The 24,422-nt window shown below is 47.4% G+C and overlaps 1 protein-coding gene across 1 annotated transcript in view; it reads left to right on the top strand.

The window, feature by feature from the left end:
* Window positions 1-24,422, top strand: part of hipk2 (homeodomain interacting protein kinase 2) — a 62,541-nt gene that overhangs the window by 34,453 nt on the left and 3,666 nt on the right. Inside the window, exons 3-13 of the mRNA XM_042334824.1 lie at window positions 3,175-3,298; window positions 7,833-7,952; window positions 10,626-10,712; window positions 11,246-11,430; window positions 11,735-11,897; window positions 12,253-12,475; window positions 13,002-13,123; window positions 13,727-13,869; window positions 15,972-16,148; window positions 18,004-18,282; window positions 20,202-20,449. Of these exons, the coding sequence (XP_042190758.1) occupies window positions 3,175-3,298; window positions 7,833-7,952; window positions 10,626-10,712; window positions 11,246-11,430; window positions 11,735-11,897; window positions 12,253-12,475; window positions 13,002-13,123; window positions 13,727-13,869; window positions 15,972-16,148; window positions 18,004-18,282; window positions 20,202-20,449 (1,871 nt within the window). The remainder of the gene's footprint in view (window positions 1-3,174; window positions 3,299-7,832; window positions 7,953-10,625; window positions 10,713-11,245; window positions 11,431-11,734; window positions 11,898-12,252; window positions 12,476-13,001; window positions 13,124-13,726; window positions 13,870-15,971; window positions 16,149-18,003; window positions 18,283-20,201; window positions 20,450-24,422) is intronic.

Genomic DNA, 24,422 nt, shown 5'->3' on the forward strand with positions numbered 1-24,422 from the left:
CAACAGATTTTCCCCCTTTTTGGGAGCTGCAGTCCTTAACACAAATTAAGACTGAATTGAAGAATTTTCCACAATTTTTGAAAACAGCAGCATCTCCTAGGCTCAGGCTAGATGGAATTTAAGGCCATGGAAAGCACCTCAGTGCTGTTGATCGACACATTTCTGAAAGGATTCCAGAGTATTTAGTATTTGGAGCAGAGTAGGGAGGTCTGAGAAGAGCAGAGGGATTGGGAAGTGTGGAGGTTTTCTCCCTGGGAGTCACTGCCCTTTGACCGAGCAGCAGAATGTGAGTGACCGGGAGTACAGGAGCTCAAATTACCGGATGATGGAAAACCTCTTTTTGCAGTGGGATCCATTTACCAGGCATGGTAAGCTGCGCAATTGGCAATCTTGTGCGTGTGAACTGTGTCGTAAAATCTACTGAAGCTAACTCGCACCAGGCATGAAGAGAATGATAAATTGCAGATTCCTCTGTAACTTGAGGCACAGAGAAAGGGACTGCGCTGTGTGGAGTTTTGCTCATTACAGTGTATTCTGATGCAAGTCACTTTTTGCTTCCCAAGGACTGAAATTCCAGGCAGTTTTAGCCGCGAGACTGTTTTGTTTTAAAATATTAGATCGTGCAGAATTGTGTAAAAATTTATAATTTTACGCAGCACATCTAAACCCTTACATCATAACCCTTTACATCGTATTTAAATTTGTGGATGACACTAAACTAGGTGGGAGAGTAAGCTCTGAGGATGATGCAAAAACATTGCAACGGGATATAAATAGGCTCGGGGAGTGGGCGAGTAGGTGCCAGATGGAATTTAATGTGGGGAAGTGTGAAGTTATTCACCTAGGTTGCAAAAATAGAAAAACAGATTATTTTCTAGAGGGGGAGAGATTAGATCGTGTTAGTGTTCAGAGGGATTTGGGTGTCCTTGTACACCAGTCTCAAAAAGTTAGTTTGCAGGTGCAGCAAGCAACTAAGAAGGCGAACGGCATGTTAGTGTTCATTGCAAAAGGTTTAGAGTACAAGAGTAGGGAAGTCTTGCTGCAACTGTATAGGGCCTTGGTGAGACCGCACCTGGAGTATTGTGTGCAGATTTGGTCTCCTTATTTAAAAAAGGACATACTTGCCCTAGAGGGGGTGCAGCATAGATTCACTCGGTTAGTTCCTAGGATGAGGGAACTGACCTATGAGGATAGGCTGAATAAACTAGGGCTGTATTCTCTAGAGTACAGAAGAATGAAGGGAAATCTTATTTAAACACATAAGATTCTTAAAGGGCTGGATAAAGTAGACCCTGAGGGATGGTTTCCCCTGGTAGGAGAATCTATAACCAGGGGTCACAGTCTTAAAATTAAGGGTCAGCCTTTTATAACACAGTTGAGGAAACATTTCTTCTCTTAGAGGGTAGTGAACTTATGGAAATCACTACCCCAGTGGCTGTAGATGCTCAGTCCTTGAACATTTTCAAGGCTGAGACTGATAGATTTTTAAAAAATAGAGGGATTGGGGGACATAGGGATAGGGCAGGTAATTAGAGTTAGGTCTGAAGATCAAGCATGATCTTATCAAATGGCGGGGCAGGCTCGAGGGGCCGAATGGCCTACTCCTGCTCCTAATTCTTATGTTCTTATGTTCTTATTTAGTATAGTGGAGTATAACATCAAGACATCTCAAAATGCTTCACAGAATCTTACTGTAAAATATAGTCAAAATGCAACAACCAATTTGTGTGTACAGTAATGTCCCATAAACAGCCATGAATTGAGTAAACAATTTTATCTGGGGGATTGTTGGCCAGGACACTGGGAGAAACTCCGTTCCCATTTTGAATTTTTCCGTGTGATCTTTAATTTCCACTTGACAGGCAGACGGTTTTAACATCTCATCAGAAGGATGGCATCTGACAGTACAGTATCTTACCTCCAGCATTGCATTGGACCGTCAGCCTAGACTGTATGGATTGAAGTTCCTGACATGGGGCTTGAACCTTCTGACTCAGAAGCAGAAGTACTATCAATTCAGCCACATTGCTGATGAATGGGAATTGGAGCCTCACACCACAGACTGGGGGGACGGGGTGGAGAGGAGTGGGAAAGCCAGCGGTCCCCAAAGTGAATGCGTGCAAATTCTCTGCAGCCGCGGAGGAGCCCAGTACTCCATTAAACAGGTTACAAAAAGCAGGTGTCAGAAACAGAAGTTACAAGATCTGATTAAATCATGATAATGATCCTTGCCATTTAAAGCTATGCCTGTAATGTTAAACTTGTGACTGTTAAGTTTAGTGACTGTGTATTTTTGTAAGCAAATGCAGCAGCTAATTTGTGTACAGCAACATCCACAAATAGCATTGAGGAATTTTTTTCTGGAAGATTGTCCCTTTTGTTTTCCATCAGCGCCATGGGATATTTAATGTCCACTTGAACAGACAGATGTCTCATCTGAAGTCTAGCATACACCAAGGGACCACAGGCTTGTGAAGGCCTCATCTCAAAGCCTGCCCAGACCTGGGCCCCAGATCGATGTGTGGTGCAGATGGTAAATCTATAAAAGGGAGTATTGATGAAATCTTCTGGTGACATGATGACACAGTTAAAGCGAGGGGACCCGAGGTGCTGATATCAGCCAATCTTTTCCCAGCTTGCTGTTCTTAGCTCACTGCTGATCAATCTATTTCTGACAGACGCCCTCTTTCACTGCCGGGCACCTCACAGAATGATACTACGGTCAGTAATGAATGTAACAGCACAGATCAGGCCGTTTATAGGGGAGTGATTTGCCTTTCATGGCAGGAGAGCCTCTCAAATGCATCACAAGCTTGTTTGTAAAGTGTTGTGACTGTGTCTATTGTAGGCGAAAGCAGCAATCCATTCACACACAGCAATGTCCCACAAATAGCCTTGAAGTGAGTGACCAATTTTATGTTGGCCACGACATTGGGAAAAGCTTCCTTCTTTGCTGAGAGCGGATTATAAAGCTTATTATTGATATTCATCCTAGAGGGCTTTATTAACTTGTTTGGTGTTTGAGGGATATTACTGACCTACATTTACTGCTGCATTTGCCAGCAAAGAATCCATTGCATTTCAATGTCACTCACTGGGAGGATCTTTATGAAAGCTTCGATATGAACAGCTCCTGTCTAAGAAGGAAACCCTGTTATTGTTGCCCTTTTACAGAGCACCAGAGATCATCCTGGGGTTACCGTTCTGTGAAGCCATCGACATGTGGTCCCTGGGTTGTGTCATTGCTGAGCTGTTTTTGGGCTGGCCTCTGTATCCTGGGGCCTCGGAGTATGATCAGGTAAGTCATGCTCCAATCCAGCACCACTGGCCCAATCACACCTTGTGATCAGAGCCCATTTTTAAAGCTGGTTATTTGTTCACTTTCTTACTTTCCCACTTTCAGGAACTCGTCCCACATTCTTCTCAATTCCCAAACTGTTATCCTGACCTCAGTGACGAAGCAGTTCCTAGTGGTGTACAACTGGTGTATAACTGAGCCCTAGTCTCCGAGAGCGCTCGCTTATCCTTTTCCATCTGTCTCTCCTCTCTATCCGTCTTCTCTTTCACTGTCTGTCTCTTTCTGTTTGTCGGTCTCTCCATCTATCGATGTCTCTGCTACTACTCTTTCAGTCTCTCCATTGCTGTCTAACAGTTTTCCCTCTCTGTCTCTCTTGTATCTCTCATTCTGTCCCTCTCGTCTCTCTCCTTCTCTCTGTTTCTCCCATTCTCTCCCTCTCTGTATTGCTCTTATTTTCTCTCTATTTATCTCGTCGCACTTTCTCCAACATTGCTACCTTTCACTCCCTAGCAGCAGTTGGTGTGTCGGAACCAGGCAAGACTTACAAGGTTCCCACGGAGACTTGCTCAGCCCCTCCTTGGGGACAATGCTTGTGGAGGCTGAGGTGCTGGATTTAGAGTAAATGCCCCCACTTTGCTTCCCCCTGCTGCAGGAGGTGGTGGGGAAGAGCAGCAGGATATAGGATACAGCTCAGCAGGGCCATACAAACCAAGCAAGGGAGAGAGAATAGTGAGGTCAGAGACGTAGAGCAGATGAGATGGATAGAAGCAACTTTGTGTAGCTCTTTGGCAGCTGAGAGAGAGCAACTCGAATAAGTACAAGACAACATTAGCTGTCACCTACAGTACAGCATTGGGTTGGAGTGTCAGTCTGAAATTAAGCTTAATGCCTCGGCATCGGGCTTGAACCCACAACACTGACTCAGAGGCGAGAGTACAAATGGGCGAACCATGCTTTTAAATGTACAGGTAAATGGAAATGGCAACCAGTTAAATGAAGAGCTTCGATCTGTCCAGGTTCGCAGGTCTGAGCTTTTATAATAATAATCCTAATAAGGGAAAATGTTTTAAAGCGCTTCACAGTATTTTCTCAGTTTAACATCTCATCCAAAAGACTGTTCATCAAAAGCGGCACTCTCCATAGCACTGCAGTGTCAGCCTAGAATGTCAGCTCAGTTACCATGTGGGGCTTGAACCTACAACCTTCTGATTCAGAGGATAGTGTGGTATCAACTGAGCCAGGCTTTTAATGAATGAGCAGTAAGAGAGTAAGATGGTAGTTGTGGTGGGAAAGACAGAAGTCATGCTGCAAGAGGCTACTTGTGCTGAGCTATCCAAGGAGTCATTCAAAACAGAAGCCCGTATCTCATTTTGATCCTCGATCTTAATGTTCAGATACTGCTGTGGTTTAACCAGCTAAAACAGCATAGCTTGCCATTCAGAGCACTGCCTGGCAAGCTTCTCACTGCTTATCCAGATAATACACTACCAGTTAGGGCTTTGGCTTTCAGGGTTAACAGGAGCTGAGTGAGAAGAAAGCCTATCTTCTGTAACTGGTCTGCCCATCCAAGTCCTACTGATAAGCCAGGCTGACTGTCACAGAGGACCTACCGTGGTCAGGAATTGGGCTACCAAGACCGCCACAAAGGACAACAGACTCCATCATTCTGTGGCCAAGTAGGTCACCTCAGAACCAGATCAGTTGCTTTGAGACCCAACTTACCTCCCCTCAGCATCCTCCTGACATTTCTCATAACATTCAAGAGACTTTGTATTTTATATTGCTTGCTGCTAGCCTCCAGAGAATTGCAGAAGGCCTCCTAGACACCACACTTTAGCCGAGTAGGTACTTGCTGTCAGCTCTACCTCCTCATCCCTGGCTCAGTTGGCAGCACACTCTCTCCCGTGGGGACAAAGTGTATATTACAACAACAACAACAACAACAAGATTCCATTTATAGAGCGCCTTTCACGTCAGGAGGACGTCCCAAGGCGCTGCACAGTTGGGTCATGACCCGAGCAGGGGGGAAATGGTCAGGGTGAGGGGAGGGAAGGGAGGGAGAGAGGAGGGGGGAAATGGTCAGGGTGAGGGGAGGGAAGGGAGGGAGCGAGGAGGAGGAAGAGAGTCGAGAGGGGAGCTGAAGGCACGGTCAAAGAGAAAGGTTTTGAGACCGGCCTTGAAGGAGGAAAGGGAGGAAGCAAGGCGAAGGCACTGGGGGATGGAGTTCCAGAGCCTCGGGGCTGAGAGGCTGAAGGCCCGACCACCGATAGTAGGGCGGTTGGGGCGGGGGACGTGGAGCAGACCGGAGCCAGAGGAACGGAGGGTACGGGCAGGTAGGTAGGGGGATAGTAGGTTGGAGAGGTAGGAGGGAGCAAGGCCGTGAATGGCCTTGTAGGTGAGGATGAGGATCTTGAAATCAATCCTCTGGGGGATGGGGAGCCAGTGGAGGCGAGCGAGGGTAGGAGTGATGTGGTCCCGAAGCCTGGTGCGGGACAGTACACGAGCTGCAGAGTTCTGAATGACCTGCAGCTTGTGGAGGGAGGTGCCGGGAAGGCCGGCGAGGAGAGAGTTCCCATAGTCCAGCCTTGAGGTGACAAAGGCGTGAACCAGGGTTTCAGCAGCGTGAGGGGTGAGGTAGTGCCGTAATCTGGCGATATTCCGGAGGTGATGGAAGGCGGTGCCAGTTGTGGTGCGGATGTGAGGGAGAAAGGACAGCTCAGGGTCGAACAAAACGCCGAGGTTCCTGACTGGCTTTGAGAGGTGGAGAGTGCAGCCTTGGATGCTGATGGTGTCAGCGCCTGAGGTGCGGAGGCGCTGACGTGAGCCAATCAGGAGGGCCTCGGTTTTTTGCACGTTGAGCTGAAGAAAGTTGTCTCTCGTCCAGGACTCGATGTCGGACAGGCAGGCTGTCAGGACATCGGTGGTCGTGGAGTTGAGAGTAGAGGAGGAAAGGTAGAGTTGGGTGTCATCCGCATACATGTGGAAGTTAACCCCATGTTTGCGGATGATGTCACCAAGGGGGAGCATATAGAGGGTGAAGAGGAGGGGACCGAGGACAGAGCCCTGAGGGACACCACATGAGACAGTACGGGGGGTGGAGGAGAAGCCATTCGTTGAGACGAAGTGAAGACGGTGGGAAAGGTAAGAGCTAAACCATTCAAGGACAGTGCCTTGAAGGTTGAGGTGGGAGGACAAGCGGTGGAGTAGGATAGCGTGGTCGACCGTATCGAATGCTGCCGATAGGTCGAGGAGGACGAGGAGACAGAGGGAGCCCTGGTCACAGATAGTCAGGATATCATTGGTGACCTTGACCAGGGCAGTTTCTGTGCTATGAGCAGCACGGAAACCTGACTGAAGGGGTTCAAAAAGAGAATGGGTGGAGAGGAAAGAGCGCAGTTGGGAGGCGACAACTCTTTCCAAGACCTTGGAGAGAAAGGGGAGGTTGGAGATGGGCCGGTAGCTTGATAGCTGCGACGCATCAAGGGAGGGTTTTTTCAGGGTGGGCGTGATTACCATTTGTCACGGTTTGTCTCCACTCAAAGCTCACTTTAAAGCATTCTGCTGATAGCTTGAGAAATGACTAGATGAGAGGAAGTTTCCCTCTCCTGGTGTCCTGACCACCAATCCCCCAAATAAAATTGATCTTTCATTTCATGGCTGTTTGTGGGATGGTGCTATGCACAAATTGACTACAAAATCCAGTCACCACACTTCATAGCATATTTGAAGCGTTTTGAAATGTCCTTCCGACATGAAACACTCTATAACAAATATAAGGATTATTATCATTCAGGCACAGTTCCTAGCAAAAAAAAAAGTCCTCATTTATTTAAGAGCGCTGCGTATAAGTGAAGTCTTTGTCCTGAGGGACTTCCAGAGACGAACATTGAAGGCAGCTGAGGTGAAAGAACAAATATCTCCCTGTAAGCCTTTTAAAGCAGATTTGTTCTCCCTTTCCCCGCCTTGGTTGGAGGATAAGAAAGCTGAGTCTGTTTTCACAACTTATGAAGACTTTGAAAAGGTTGTCTTCCTTCCGCGGTGTACCAAGCAACTCTGTAGCCTCTCTTTTGACTGTTCTATGTTGAAGCTGAAATTCTTATGGAGGATGTGAAAGTCATTCTTTGTAAAGCATCAGGGAACTGGGACGTTCACAGGCAGCTCAGAGCAGGCTAAACCTTCTATTAGATCTATGATTGGTTATCTTATGTGAACTGATGTTAGGGGTGATCTGACAATCCAGATCAGGGTTCACAGTCACTTGTTTCTCACACAGGTGGTTAATCTTAGACCTTCTGACTCAGAGGCAAGAGAGCTTCCGACTGAATCAGACTGACTCCTAAAATCTTGATCATTTGCCCATTCTCCCAGCTTTGGGGGACTTAAGTTCTTTTCATCTAAACGGGGGCACCCTGTGTAAAGGCGACCTCCAGCTTTGTCACAGCACGCATGTCTGCACCATGTGGGTGCGGTTATCAGGTCATGGAACTGGATGGACACAGTGCATTAGCTCACCCATCTCTCTCTCTTTCTGTAGATCCGTTACATTTCACAGACACAGGGATTACCCGCGGAGTATTTATTAAGCGCAGGAGCGAAGACAACACGATTCTTCAACCGGGATCCCGACTCATCATATCCACTGTGGAGGCTCAAGGTCAGTACCCTCTACTTCTCCATTTGATCAGCTGATGCCTGGCTCCCATCACTAAACCTCCAAACCAGACTGAGATGTATACCTCCCACACATGGAAATTTCCCCGTGTCTGGAATGCAGAGCACATTCTCTCCCCAGCAGGACGCACCCTGTTACCTAATTCGGAGAGTATTATGTGCAGGTTGCCATGATCCAAGGCAAGTTGGCAAAAGCCAAGGCTTGGAGAACCCAGAGAGTGCGTTGGGGTAACTGCTGGAGTTTAACTAGCTGAAACCGCTTAGCTTGCCATTGGGAGTTTAGAGCGGGTGAGCCCCAGACTGAGCCTCACATTAACCCTCACACTGACCCTCATACTGATGCTAATACTGACCCTGACAAGGACCATCACACTGACCCTCACACTGACAATCACACTGACCCTCACAATGATACTCACAATGACTCTTACACTCACACTGACGTTCACTAACTCTTACACTGATGCTCACAATGAAACTGTAGGAGAAGTATGGGTGGCAGTTTGGTGACATTTATTGGCTGGCACTGATGGACCTTCGCACCTGGCTGTGTTATGACCTCATGTTCCCGGGACTTTCATCTCTGCAGATTACCTGCACGTGCTTTTCGTTACATTACCAACAATGGGCTATTTTCCTCTCCAGCACACAGGCCCGCATGGGCTTCTGCATTTATTCTTCCCAAAGCATTTCAAATCCAGCAATTTCTGTGCAGAACTTAACCCATAAATGACTGAATATTACTTCTGATGTGATGAGGGAGGAGCACCGATTCTGTTTGTGTCTGACTTTGTCCAGATCTCTGCACTTTCTGACTGAAATTCATTTGTGAATTTTGGTGATTTGCCAGTGAGCCACTGAAGTGAAGTTATTTAACCAAACCAGATTCCACCTGATCGAACAAAGGACCAAAGCCAAGTTTAAATGACGCGTTAGAAACACACCACCCAGTGCAGCACAGATAAACACACATAACCAACCACTGGAGAGACCTCGCTTCTCACTTCTCAGTCTCCCCTCTCAACACACGCAGACTTGATGATTATGGTGTGCCATGTTGAACAGCAAGGCTCCTTAAAACCATTTTGATAAATCAGGCACCACCCGGGCTCAATCAATATCCCTCTGGCCTCTTGAACGAGAAGGTTGTAGGTTCCTGCCCCATGTTGAGCTCACAGCCTTGGACGGACATTATCAGAATTGTTGTCCTTAAACCTGTTCAGGCGGACATAAAGCAATTCCTGACTTGAGAGGAAAAATTAGTTTCTCTCATGTTGTCCATCCACTCTAACAATACAGCAATCAATTGCTCGTTCATGAAAAGTGGGGGAATTTCGTCTTGAGCACACAACTCTGGCTATGTCTGTGAGACATAATTTGTGAAAATGAGAGTCACTGCACTTGTCAGTATGTGTATCAGTTTGGCTCAGTTGGTTGGCACTCTCCCAAGTCAGAAGACTGTGGGTCAATCCCCAGGTCTAGCCCGACACTCCTGTGGAGTGCTGGAAGTGTGCTGTGTTGTCTGAAAGGCCATCCTTCAGATGAGCCACATTAAACCCAGGTCCCATCTGTCTGTTCAAGAGGACATTAAAGATACCATGGCCCTACTGGAAAAGAGAAGGGAATTTCTTCTGGTGTCCTGGTCAACAGATACAATTGATCAAAACGCAAAATACTGCAGATGCTGGAAATCTGAAACAAAAACCAAAGTCGCTGGGAACACACAGCAGGTCAGACATGATCTATGGAGAAAGGACGTTGACTCATTTTCCTTTCCCCGTAGATGCTGCCTCACCTGCTGAGTGTTTCCAGCGACTTCTGTTTTTGTTTCAGATACAATTGGTCATTCACTTCACAGTTGTTTGTGGAATCTTGCTGTCTGTAAATTGGCTGCAGGGTTCACCTCCAATGCAACTTCGCAGTATATATGTCAGGGTCATCCAATCAAGCAGTGGCAGGAGCAAGCGGTTGGGAGGACGCAGCGCAGAGAGTGGAAATAATACCGGCCGTTGCTGCATTCTGTCAGGAAGGCAAACATGTTCTCTTAGCAGCTGCAGACAGTGACCCATGCGGCTGATTGGGAGAGAGAGGGATTGAGAGGGGGAGAAGGGAGAGAGGGGGAAGAGAGAGAGGGGGGAGACAGAGGGGGGACAAAGAGGGGGAGGGGGGGCATTTCCTCTCCACCCTCTCTCCAGACCCTCTATCGCGCACACTCTCAATTACTCTCTCTCACTTCACCCTTCTCACACCCTCATACCACCTTCCTCCTCTCAATCCCTCTCTTCCTCCCTCTCCTACTCTCTCTCTAACACATTCTCTCTTTCTCTGTTACTCTCTCACGCCCCCTCACGCCCAAACATGCTCTGTCTATCCCCTCTCAAATTCTCTCAATCATCCTCCCTCAATCTCCCCCCCTCCTCTCTCTCTCTGTTTTTTTCTCTCCCCTGTCCCTCACATTCACTTCCTCACCCCCAAACACACACTCTCTCTCTCTCCCTCTCACACCTCCCCATCTCCCACTCTCTAACTGTCTCTTAATCTCTGTCTGCTCTCTCTGCCAGCCACGCTGGTATATATGAAGATTTTTGATATGTACTTCCGATGTGAAAGGCCCTGTATCAAATGCAAGGATCATATTATATTCTGAATATTGCAGACACCAGATGATCACGAGGCAGAGATGGGGATCAAGTCGAAGGAAGCACGAAAGTACATCTTTAACTGTTTGGATGATATGGCGCAGGTATGCTTCTCAGTTACCTGCTCCTCACTCTTCTCTACAAAACTGTCTGAACTAGGTTTAACGCTGACAGGCTGAAACTCCTAATACATTTGCCTACAGAATATGTCATTAACTTCTGAAACTACTGCATCAAGCACCTCAAATTAACTATCATCACCTAGGAGAAGTGACACTTCTACGTAGTCTAATTTTAGCAGTGACACCCCTATATAGTTTAATATGAGCAGTGAGAACTCTATATCAATAAATATTAGCAGTGAAACCCTTTGTTTTGGCTATTAGTGATATAGTCTGATATTAGCTTTGAGCCCCTCTGATTATCAGTGACACCTCTCTATTTGTTGACAATAAATATGACCGACAATGTTGATGGAGTTACTGTTTTACACTGAGACATTCCGAAATAGGAGAGATAAACGTGAGCTCTTTCGGGTAGAGTGAGACTGCAGTGCCTGGTGCTGGACACAAACTAGACAGGCTGAGAAATAAGCCGGATGCTTAGCCATGGTCTGTTTATGGTCTTTGCTTTGCAGGTGAACATGACGGCCAATTTGGAAGGGAGTGAGATGCTGGCGGAAAAGGCAGACAGACGGGAGTTTATTGACTTGCTGAAAAAGATGTTGACCATCGACGCTGACAAGAGGATCACTCCAATTGAGACACTGAGCCACTCCTTTGTGACAATGACACACCTGGTGGACTTTCCACACAGCTCCCAGTACGTGATTTTCTTCCAGCTACAGTTCCTTTAAGTGCTCCAAGACTGCTTTTCACAGTAAATTCCCGTGAAGCGCTCTTGGGTGATTCAACATAATAAGACTTGATATCAAATCTAAAGTATGATATAAGATTAAAAATTTTAAAAACTGCAGAAAATTGGTTTCCAAATTAGGATCATAATTCTTCATGATTGTTTAAGATAAAATGGTCTCACAGGTGGGTTTACAGGCCATTGATCCTTCTCTGCTTCCTACACTAGTGATTTGGCAGATAAAAGCTCTCTCTCATCTGTTTATTTGCAGTGTGAAATCTTGCTTTCAAAACATGGAGATATGTAAAAACCGAGTCAACATGTACGACACAGTGAGCCAGAGTAAGACGCCTTTCGTCACCCACGTGGCTCCAAGCACATCCACCAATCTGACCATGACCTTCAACAACCAGCTCAACGCAGTGCACAACCAGGTATATATCTAACCAGAGACGTCACCTCATACAGTGTACAGCAGGTGGATATCTAACCAGAGTTGTCACCTCATACAGTGTATAGCAGGTAGATATCTAACCAGAGACGTCTTACAATGATGCCAGCAATGTTCTGGCCAACAATTGTCCAAAAAACAATTGGAAATTCACTTAATGGTTGTTAATGCAACATTGCTGTGTGCAAATTGGCTGCTGTGTTCGCCCACAAGGTACACAGTCATTATGTTTTACTGTAAATCCTGTGAGTTGCTTTGAGACGTACCCTGATGCAACATATATTATATCAAAATATAAGTATTATTATTATTGTTATTGGATGTGCTTGTCTGTTCAGGCTAACAACCTGGTTCCCACCTCCACAACAAGTGGCACTCTGTCCCTCACCAACCCTGAGGTCTCTTTACTCAACTACCAGTCTGGACTCTACCAGCCTGCAGCAGCGTCCATGGCAGCTGTCACGGGGAGGGGAATGCCCCTGCAGACCACTGCCCCTCAGCTTTGCGCACGACCTGATCCTTTCCAACAAGCCCTTATCGTCTGCCCACCAGGGTTTCAAGGTAAGATATAACTCTTATTCCTTCTTTTGGATGCTACAACATTCTCTTAACAGCATGTGTTGCTGTCAGATCTTTGAAGTCCATTTTTTGTTGTGTGATAAGAGATAGAAATTTAAAAAAAAATGTCCTTCTCCTCCCCCACCAAAAAAGGAAGTTTTATTTTACTTTAGCCTTCAGGAATGAGCTCACGTCACACACCCGCCAATGAACCAGTGGCACGCATCCGTTTGACCCTTGAACCCTGCAAGGTGTAACCTTTCTCAAGACATGTTTTCGTATGTCACGTGTCTCGGATTCGCTCTCATACATTGTGCGCTGGTCACGCTAAGTCGGCAGCGCTTTCGCCTCTTGGATCAGAATGTTCTGGTTATTGTTAAGAGCCCTGATACATCATCCTGACAAAGGTGTTGTAGAAATGTAGACTTTGTTGTATTGTATATCCTGTGAAGTGCTTTGTCACATCTCAACAGCATAAGACATTATGTCAAATGCACAAATTGTTCTTATTGTTCTCTTGATGTGGCAGGTTTGCAGGCCTCTCCTACCAAGCACGCAGGATACTCGCTCAGGGTGGAGAATGCCGTACCCATCGTCACTCAGGCCCCTGGAGCGCAGTCACTTCAAATCCAGCCTGGCCTTCTTACACAGGTACTTGCAATTCGCCTCACTGCTCTGTGGGTGGAGCACATCATGGGTTACAGTTAACGTGATTGCTGGTCTCCCTGTCTGGGGGAACATTTCTGGTTCACATTGGCTGTTGCCCGTTCTAAATTGCCTGATATACAGTATGCACATGCCTTGATGCTGCTGATGGCAGCTCAGTCAACGTGGCTCAATGGTAGGAATTGAAAGCAGACTGCGACAGGGACTCTTCCCTCTCAGCTCTTTTAACCCTGCAAACCAAAGCCCTCATGAATCAGCTGGACAAACAGTGGGAAGCTTGCCAGACACTACTCTTTATGGCAAGCTGTGCAGTTTTATTTGCCTGTTTGTAGGAGCATTGCTATGTGTAAATTAGCTGCTGGGTTCATCTACAAAATACACAAGACACTGCACTTCACAGTAAAATCCTGTGAAGTGCTTGGCGATTTGATAAGGTGCTGTACCAATAGAAAGGATTATTATTATAATAATTTTATTTCCTCTGCCAAGATGTGAAACCTATTTTCTTCTGGAGAGAAATTGCTCAAGACGGGGAAGAGAGCTGCACTTCCCATCACTACTCGTTGTTTTCTGCTTCTTTTTTGACAGCAGGCCTGGCCTGGGGGTACCCAGCAGATTCTATTACCCCCAGCCTGGCAGCAGCTAACTGGGGTGGCAGCTCACACCTCAGTGCAACATGCCACTGTCTTGCCCGAGTCAATGACGAGGACACAGCAACTGGCAGACTGGAGGTAGGCTCACCTGTGTGCTCATTCTATCTTCAGCCCAGCACAGATCAGAGAGGTACAGAAACCAAAAGCTTTAATTAATCATGTGTGAGGATAGGAGATAGTCTTGTATTATCGACACACCTTGCATCAGTCAATATGTTGGTGTTATTGCCTTGTATTAGATCAGCAAACTGGCAAAAAATGTAATTTCAACAAAGCATCAAATCATCAAAATTAGTGCCTGTCACTTCCTCTCGGTTTATCAGTCTTTCACCTATTCTGTTTCCGTTATTCAGTGTCACTGTCACTCACTGTCTCTGTCACTCACTGTCTCTTGTCACTCACTGTCTCCGTCACTCACTGTCTCCAACAGTCAATCTCTCACTTACGGTCTCTGTTACTCAGTGTCTCTATCACTCATTGTCTGTCACTGTCTCCATCACTCTCTGTCTCCATCACTCACTGTCTCCATCATTCATTGGCTCCATCACTCACTGTCTGTCACTCACTGTTTCTGTCACTCACTGTCTGTATTCACTCTCTCTGTCACTCACTATCTGTTACTTATTGTCACTCTCCATCACTGACTTTATTCGTTAATCAATGGCTCCATCTCTCACTAAGCGTACACTCACTGTAATAGCTAATTTAGTCACTACATGTAAATGCCTCCCTCTACTCCTCCATCTCACCCCATTCCTCTGTTTGTCTTGAAATCCTACCTTAAATCCTATCTTTGTGGAGTCCTGTAGCTCAGTGGTTAGAGCACTCGCTTTGCAAGCGAGACCTGAGTTCAATTCCAGGCAGAGCGAAACTTTGGGCAAGTTTCCTTACTCCACACGCCTAATAATAATCCCTCCAAAACCAAAAACAATAATAAATTGGTCATTTTCAATCTACGACTGTTTGAGGGACATTGCTGTGCTCAATTGGCTGCCGCATTCGCCCACAAATATACAGTAAATTCACTTTACAGAGTGTTCTGTGAAGTGCTTTGGGATGTCCTCCCGACGTGAAAAGCGCTATATCAAATGCAAGGATTATTATTATTATTATTATTACCTCTTTGATAATGGCTGCGGTCATTACCCCTCCTCCTCTTCCCTGCTTGGGAAATGATTTTGTCTTTGTAAAACGCTTTGAGATGCGGGTCTTAATGTGATGTGAACAAAACTATTATCAGGGAGCAGCATTATCAACAACAAAAACGCACACAATTTTAACATTATCAATGATAATATCCTAGTGACCGGTTAGTATGAATGCACATTAGCGGGTACTTAATAAGTGAGTTATTAAAGCGAGCATTTGACTGGGATAACATACATTTTGAAATGTAAAGAGCATTCCCAGTGAGTTCTGCGGATCAGATGTTGGCCTGCACCATCACTGCAACTTATTCCCTCTGACCATGTCAGTCTGGCTCAGTCAGTAACACTCTCGCCCCTGAGTCAGAAGGTTGTGGGTTCAAGCCCCACGACGTAACTTTAAACTCACAGTTTGAGTGACACTCCATTGCAACGCTGGTGGTGAGCTGTGCAATTGGAGGCACTGTCCTTCAAATGATGGATGTCAGTGATCCTGCGTCACCATGGGAAGAAAGGTGTTTCTCCCAGTGTCTTGGCTGACAATCCTCCAGATAAAATCAGTCATTCACTTCATGGCTGTTTGTTGGATATTTCTGTGCACAAATTGGCTGTAGTTTTCACTTACAACACAGTCACTAAATCCTGTGAAGTGCTTTGACATGATAAGATGATATGTCATAGAAGACCATTCAGCCCATCATATCTGTGCTGACTCCTCCTAGAGTCTCCTTCATTTCAGTCTCATTTACCTGTCCTTTTTCCATCCCCAGTAGCTGACACTTTTTAAGATGTATATATGGTTCCCTCTTGAAGGCCAATATGGATTTAGCCTCAATGACCACTCCCAGGAGGGCATTCCATATCGAAACTACTCTGTGTGAAAACATTTCTCCTAACCATTTGCTTGTTTACTAACTATCTTGAAGTGCTCTGGGACTCTGCCCTGCGTGAATATAAATATAAATGCAAAATAAATGTTGTTGTTGTTGTATCTTAAATTGTCGCCCTATTGTTAACCTTCTGCGTCTGACACAGGAACCCACATCCGCACAGCAGCCATTACAGTACCATCATGCAACAGCCGGCCCTCTTGGCAAGTCATGTAACCCTGCCATCCGCCCAGCCATTGAATGTTGGTGTCGCTCACGTCATGAGGCAGCAGCCAACTGCAAGCTCCTCGTCGAAGAAGAACAGACAGCAGCATTCCTCCAGGTGGGTCAACCCCCCACCCCCATCCCCTATAATGCAGTGCTGGGGAAATCACTGCATTATCGGGGTGAGACGTTACAACCGAGGTCCCGTCTGCCTCTCAGACGGATGTTAAAGATTCCATGGTGCAGTTTTCATACAAAGGATTGTCACCCAGTGCCCGGCTGCTTGTGGGACATTACTGTGGCTCTCATGCCCATCTTTAATCACAGTCCCTAAATTTTACAGTAAATTCTGTGAAGTGCTTTGAGATGTTCTGATGTGAAAGGCATTCTTATTATTATAATAACTACAATATATAGGAAAATGGGACACACTCTCAGAGTAAAACCATTTACTCATTTGATGTGAGGCCGTGAGCCTTACAATTCAAGTTTGCAGGATGTCAGCCGTTTGGATGTTGGCAAGTATTGGTGGAGATCCTGCTGCACAGAGTGCAGTATATGTTGAAGTATTAGGGGATTCTGTGTGAGTAACTCTTTCCAGATGCTCGTGTCTGCTGCACACACAGAACAGAAGGGAAGAATTTGCCAATCTGTGTTTCCCGCTGTCCTGTATTCCTCCTCCCCTAGGCTGTGTTCCCTATAGTAGTGTCCCCACTGTGCTGTGTTCCCTATAGTGCTGTGTTCCCCACTGTGCTGTGTCCCCACTGTGCTGTGCCCCCCACTGTGCCGTGGTCTCACTGTGCTGTGTCTCCACTGTGCTGTGCCCCCACTGTGCTGTGCCCTCACTGTGCCGTGGTCTCACTGTGCTGTGTCCTCACTGCACCATGGTCTCACTGTGCTGTGGTCTCACTGTGCTGTGGTCTCACTGTGCTGTGTCCCCACTGTGCTGTGTCCCCACTGTGCTGTGTCCCCACTGTGTTCCTCTGATATGCAGTGCTCCCCCAGCACTGGTCAGCTCAAAGTCCAGATTTATCTGTGAACGCCTGAACCTTTGATGAAGGCACGTGACTTGAAACATAAACTTATTCAAATTGATACGCCCTTTCCCAGTGTGTACAGCTAACAGTAACTTAGTGATACTTACAGTGCAGTGTTTATCAATGTTTGTGATTGCAAAATGCTCTGGCAGATCGCTCTGAGAGTATTCTATATACTTCTGGCCCCCATGACATTTTGGAACTGCCAACATCCTGGAGGCAGTAGCAGAGGAGAGCAACGAGGAGGATACTCATTGTTAGAGGAATGGGGTGTGAGCAACAATTAGAGAAGCTTGGGTCTTCCTCTTGAGAGAAGATATCTCAGAGGGGACCTTATAGAGAAGTATAGGATATTAAATGGGATTAAAAAAGTAAACCTAGGAGCAGAGGCGTGTGCTAATGTGGAGAAAATTAGAAAATACCTGCGCCCGCTTTCTTTTGACAAGAATATCAATAGCAATTGGTGTGAATTGCTTTGAAACGGAGAATATATAAAAATGCACCTTTGTTCTCTCTTTCTTCTAAAATCAGATAAAATCGGTCATTCAACTTGCCTCCCTGGGGGACGTTGCAATGTACAAATTGGCTTCATCTACAAACCACCAACACGGTACTTCATAGTAAATAGTAAATAATCCCTCAAGAAAAAAAAAATAATAAATTGGTCACTTCAATCCACGACTGTTTGTGGGACATTGCTGTGCGCAATTTGGCTGCCGCATTTCGCCCACTAATATACAGTTAATTCACTTTACAGTCTATTCTGTGAAGCACTTTAAGACGTCTAGAAGATGAAAAGGGCTATATCAAATGCAAGGATCATTGTTTTATTTTTAATAAATCCTATGAAGCGCTTTGATAAGGCACAATATCAGATTTAAGGCTTATTATTATTAACGGCACCTGGATTATTTCTTCTGTGCTCTTTTTCCACAGGAATATTTCTACCCATGAGATCTCCTCTCAGAGCACCCACTTGCACTCCCCACAGCGCTCGAAGCGGGTGAAGGGGAACACACCGCCCCGGTGTGCTGTGGTCCGCAACAGCCCGGCCTGCAGTACCTTGACCTGTGGCTGGGGGGAGACGACCAGCACAAGCCGGGATCCCCAGAGACAGACCATTGTCATCCCTGACACTCCCAGTCCAGCGGTCAGTGTCATTACCATCAGCAGTGACACAGATGAGGAGGAACAACCCAAGCAAGTCCCCAGCAGGTGAGCTGATCTCTAGGAATCTCTCTGAGCACTAAGCATCTCTCTGGGTATTTCTCTGGATAACTCACTCGGCACCTATCTGGGCACTGGATATCTCTCTGGATATCTCACTGGGCACCTATCTGGGCACTGGGTATCTCTGGATATCTCACTTGGCACCTCTCTGGTTACTGGGTATCTCTCTCTGGACACTGGGTATCTCTCTGGATACTGTAACTGTCTGGGTATCTCTCTGGGCACTGGGTATCTCTGGGCACTGGGTATCTCTCTGGGTATCTCTCCGACACTGGGTAGCTCTCTGGGTATCCCTCTGGGCATTGGGTAACTCTCTGGGTATCTCTCCGACACTGGGTAGCTCTCTGGGTATCCCTCTGGGCACTGGGTATCTCTCTGGGTATCTCTCTAGGCATTGGGTATCTCTCTGGGCACTGGGTATCTCTCTGGGCACTGGGTATCTCTCTGGGAACCTCTCTGGGCACAGGGTATCTTTGGGTATCTCTCTGGGCACTGGTTATGTCTCTGTATCTCTCTGGGTACTAGGTATCTCTCTGGACACTGGGTATCTCTCTGGGTATTTCTCTGGACACTGGGTATCTCTCTGGGCACTAGGTATCTTACTGGGTATCTCTCCGGGCACTGGGTATCTTTCTGGACACTAGGTATCTCTCTGGATACTGGGTATGTCTCTGTGTATTTCTCTGGGTTCTGGGTATTTCTCTGGGTATCTCGCTGGGCACTGGGTATCTCTCTGGACACTGGCTTCTCTCTGGGTATCTCTCTGGGCTCTGGGTATCTCTCTGGGCTCTGGGTATCTCTCTGGGCACTGGGTAACTCAATGGGCACCTCTCTGGACATTGGCTGCCACATTCACCCACAAAATACACAGTTACCACACTTCACAGAGTATCCATTTTGAGACGTCCTCTTAATTTCAAAGGCATTATACCAAATGCAAGGTTTATTATTAGTGTAGTCCCGTAATGTAGTGGTTTGGCACTCGCCTCATAAGCGAGAGGACCCGGGTTCGATTCCCCGGCGGGGTGAAGCCTTAGGGAAGTTTCCTTACTCCACACACCTCTGTTTACCTAGCAGTAAGTTGGAATCTGGTTGTTAGTCAATTGGTGCTTCGCTGCTTCCTCTGCCGCCATTCCCTTCACAAACCCTTTCAATCGGGTTTCCGTGCTTGCCGCTGGTCAAGGTGACAAATGACATTCTGTCCATCAGTGACCAGGGCTCGCTCTGTCTTCCTCGACCTCTCTGCTGCCTTTGACACTGTGGACCACTCTATCCTCCTCCACCTCACCTCGCACTTTAACCTTCTAGTTCTGTCCTTGAATGGGTCAGATCCTATCTCTCACAAGGTCTACACTTTGTCTCCCAAAATGACTTCTCCTCCAGTCCCCGCACTGTCACCTTCCTCAGGGCTCTGTCCTCAGTCCCCTCCTCTTCAACCTGTAAATGCTTCCTCTTGGTGACATTATCCGTAGACATGGGGTCAACTTCCACATATACGCGGATGACACCCTATTCTATTTGTCTGCCTCCACTCTCGACTCCAGGACCACTGATGTTCTTACCTCTCCAACCTGTTAACCCCTTATCAAACTGTCTGCTTCCTCTGCTGAGCAGGCTCAAGTTTGCTCCTGCACATTGGCAGTCGGGTCTTCAGCCTCTCTGTCCCCACCCTCTGGAACTCCATCCCACATTCCCTTCGCCTCACTTCCTCCCTTGCCTCCTTCAAGGCACGTCTGAAGACCATCCTCTTTGACTGCGCCTTCGACCGTGCCTTCAGTTACGCACCACCCCCCATCCTCCCTGATCCCAACCCCACTCCCCATTTGGGTCCTAATCCCTGATTGTTCGGCGCTTTACACATGTAATTTTGTATTGTATTTTTGACACCCTTTCTCTCCCGGCAGAGTTTTGAAGCAGAGGAAGAACGTTATCAGCTGTGTGACTGTTCACGATTCTCCAGACTCGGACACATCCAGTAGCCACAGTCCATATGCCGTGCAGCCTCGTCCGGCTGCCCCCAGTGCCACCACCTACACCTCCAGCAAAGGCCACTCGGACAGTCATTACAGTGGCAAACCTCGAACCATCATTGTTCCCCCACTGAAGATTCAGACAAGCGACAATGTGGCTGAGTGCATCCGGCATACCACAGGTAAATTCTGGCTGACCAAAGTCTCCGTTCCAGGTGTCGCGCTTTGGGAATGGGAGAGCATTGCGATTAACCTGCATTCTCCCTCACCTGCCCCACCTGCTTCACACAGAACCAATGTACCTCCACATTGTGCACATGTACATTACATCTCTCTTCACTGTCATAGGACCCGCTGCCTATCGCACGCACACATAGACGCCACACACCCTGCACTCAACACCACACACATATTTACCCCTATTCGCCCACAAAATATACGGTCAATTCACTTTACAGTATGTTCTGTGAAGCGCCTTGAGACGTCTAGAAGATGTAAAAGTGCAATATCAAATGCAAGGATTATTATTATTGTTATTATTATTATTCTGTGGCTACAAGGTATACTACCTTGTTACACACGTGCATGAGCACCCACATGTGCCACATACCCTTTATCTCACATATATTCACCCCTCTTCTCTAGCTACAGGATACACTTCCCTTCTCTCCACACACACACACACACACACATATATATATACACATTGCTTCTACAGATCATGCTGTGCATAACAAGCCCACCGCACATGCCTGTCTACAGGACACGCTGCCCGTTACATATGGACCCACAGCAGTGGTTGATCTAGTTAATCCAATCCCCTCTGCTATCTCAAGCCTCCTGCACAGGTCCAGGCATGCACATTCTGGCTGCCACTCCCCCCATCACCCGCCCCACTCTACTCTCCACAACTCGCTACGTGACCTCCATCCTCTTCTATCGTCCTCCTCACCTTCTCTCTCTTCTGGACTCGTCCACTGAATCCCTCTGCCCAGCCTGGGTATCCTCCGCCATGCTCATCGCGGCACGCATTGTTGGTTGTCCCAGAGCAGTCACCCTGACTGCCCCATCGCCCACTCATTACGCAAGACCCTCCCCCGCATGCATAGGGAAACCTTTCCTTCATCCACATCCGTACCCTTCAAAATTCTCCTCCAACCTCAAACTCCACAGTCTCTCTCCCCCCACAATCTGCAACCACCCCAACCCTTCCCCCAGCATCCAATTCCATCAGAGCTCCCACCTGCATTGCCCTCCAAAACATCTGCTCCCTCTCAAACAAAGCGCTCACCATTCACAATCTCATCCTGGATGAGCATATTGATGTCCTAGGGCTCAGAAACCTGGCTGTCCTCTGGTGAACCCTCCCCCAATCAAAGCACCCACCCCCACTTCCCCCCCCTACACAATCCACCACAATCCCCGTCCCAATCGTCACAGTGTTGAGGCCCTCATATCCCAAACCTCCCTTACCCTATTCCCCCATTCCGCTGACTCTTTCCCCTCTTTTGAGCAGCTCACCCTCTACCACCCCTCCTCTCTTTCCTTCAAAATCCTCCTTGCATTACGGTCCCCCCCAAACCTCCTGGTTCCTCCCTCACGGGCATCTCTATCCTCTCATCCCTGTCCCTCTGCACTGAACGTCTGCTCATCATAGGCAATTTCAACCTGCATCTCAACTCCTCCTGCCCCAACTTCCTTTGACTTCACTGCACTCCTCTCCACCCTATTCTCACCCTCCATATAAACTCCCAGACCCATAACCGTGGCCACTCCTTAGACCTGGTTATCACCAATGGCTTAGATATCTCCGGTCTGTCCATCAGAGACCAGGCCAACCTCATCTCCCTCTCTTGCATCACTCTCCCCTCCAACAAGCCCTCCATCATCCATTTTCGCCCATGGAAAAGGCTTCCTCCCCGAGACCCTCACAAATGCCCTCTCATCCTTCTCTCCCTTTGGACTTCCACCTGCTGCCATCAAACTGCTCCACAATCGCCTCTCCTCCACAATCAACTCCCTTGTCTGCTTGAAATCCAGGACCGTCTCCAAACTCACCCACTCCCCTGGTACAACAGCCATCTCCACTCTAAAATCACAAACCTGGTTGCTCAAGCGCAGATGGCAGAAAACCAGCCTCACGGTTCACTGCCAGCTGTGGCTCAAGGACCTTCACACCTACCTTTGCTCCCTCTCGCAAGAAAAAACTGCACACTATTCAAATATCATTCTGGAGGCCAAAGATAGCGCCAAAATCCTATTCTTCACCAACCACCACCTCCTCCATGCGCCCCCTCAAGCACTATCAATCATTACATCAAACACCAAGGGTGAAGAGGTCATGGAGTTCCTTATCTCTAAAATAGAAAATATCCGCCTGGAAGCCTCAATCTCTTGCCCCACGTCCCCTACCAGCCCCATTCTGTCGCCTTCACCCACGCCCCCTCCGGTTCCTACCACAGCCTCCATCCTACACTCCTTTGCCCCCATCTTTCCTTCCTCCCTCTCATCCTCTGTCACCGCAATGAAACCCATCACCTGATACCTCAACCCCCTCCCCACCCAGATCTGCATCTTCTGCCCACTGCTGGCAGACACCATTAATCAGTCCCTCTCCTCAGGATCAGTCGCACTCCCCCTCAAAGCCAACCTCATCAAACCCCTCCTTGAAAAACCTACCCTCAATCCCCCCAACCTCGGACACTACTGCCCTATCTCAAACCTGCCCTTCCTGGCCAAAGCTTTGGAATGCATTGTTGCCAACCAACTTTGCGCACACCTCTCCCCTTCATACTCGAACCTCTCCAGTCCGGTTTCCGCCCTGCCCACAATACAAAGACAGTGCTTGTGAAAGTCACAAACGATGTCATCTCTATCTGTGATCACTCTCTCTGCCTCCTCGTCCTCCTGGACCTCTCTTCCGCATTCGACACAGTCGATCACACCATCCTCCTCCACCACTTCACAATCATCTACCTCATGGGACCGTACTCGCTTGGTTCGAGTCCTACCTTACAAACTGGCAGCACTACATTTCCACAAATGATTTTTCTTTTCGCCCCCGCCCGGACACCTGCGGGGTACCCCAAGGCTCTCCATGCTTGGCCCCCTTCTATTCTTCATCTATATGCTCCCTCTCAATAATGTCAGCCGCAAACGCGAGGTTAACTTCCACTTGTATACAGATGATACATAACTCTATTTCTCCTCCAGCTATGACCCCTAGTCCTTCGATGTTCTGTCAGCTTGTCTGATAGACATCAACGCCTGGGTGAGCACAACTTTCTTGCAGTTAAACCTCAAAAAGACGGAAGCAATACTCTTCGGCTCCCTTCAACATCTTCTGTCCTGCGGTTCCAACCTCCTCAACCTACCTGCTCTGTCCTTAAAACCCTCTGAACCTGTGCGCAATTTAGGCGTTGGGTTTGATCCCCAGTTATTCTTCCTCCCCTACATCCGGTCCCTGACCAGGATTGCTTTCCTTTACCTCTGGCACATTGTCCGATTCGACAATACCTCACTCCACAAACTGCCGAAACTCTTGTCCACGCCTTTGTCACCTCTCGGCTGGACTATTCAAATCCTCTCCTCGCCGGTCTCCCCTCCTCCATTCACAAAATTCAACTCATCTGAAGCTATGGAACTCCTTCCTCAATCCCTCAGCCTTTCCCCCTCTTTCCCCATTTTCAGGTTGTGCCTGAAGACCTTCCTCTTCAACCGTGCCTATGGTCACCTTTCCCCTCCCCCTGGCTCAGCATCGGGCTCCGCCATTGTTAAGCACTCCGGGATGCCTCTTGGCGTGGAGAGCGCTATATAAATACAGGTGATCGTTACTGGTCTCTGCTATTCCAGGTGGCACCAGATAAGACTCAGACCCAGACTCAGGGTTTGTAACTCACTAGAGGTTTGTTATAGTTCTAACTGTTATTTGCAATGATTTTCGATGTCTCAACCATCCTCCAGGCTGACACTTCAACAAAATACTGGGGCAGCACTGCATTGCTATGCTTTGGATGAGATGTTAAACCAAGGTCCTGTCTCTGCCTGTTCATTTGAAAGTTAACGATCCTGTTAAAGATCTAAGGCACTAGTGGAAAAGTGATGGAAGTTTCTCAGTATCCTAGATAAATCCTCTAGGTAAAATTGGTCACTTCC

This window comes from Callorhinchus milii, unplaced genomic scaffold, assembly GCF_018977255.1.
Source record: "Callorhinchus milii isolate IMCB2004 unplaced genomic scaffold, IMCB_Cmil_1.0 Scaffold5, whole genome shotgun sequence".
Taxonomy (NCBI): Eukaryota; Metazoa; Chordata; class Chondrichthyes; order Chimaeriformes; family Callorhinchidae; genus Callorhinchus; species Callorhinchus milii.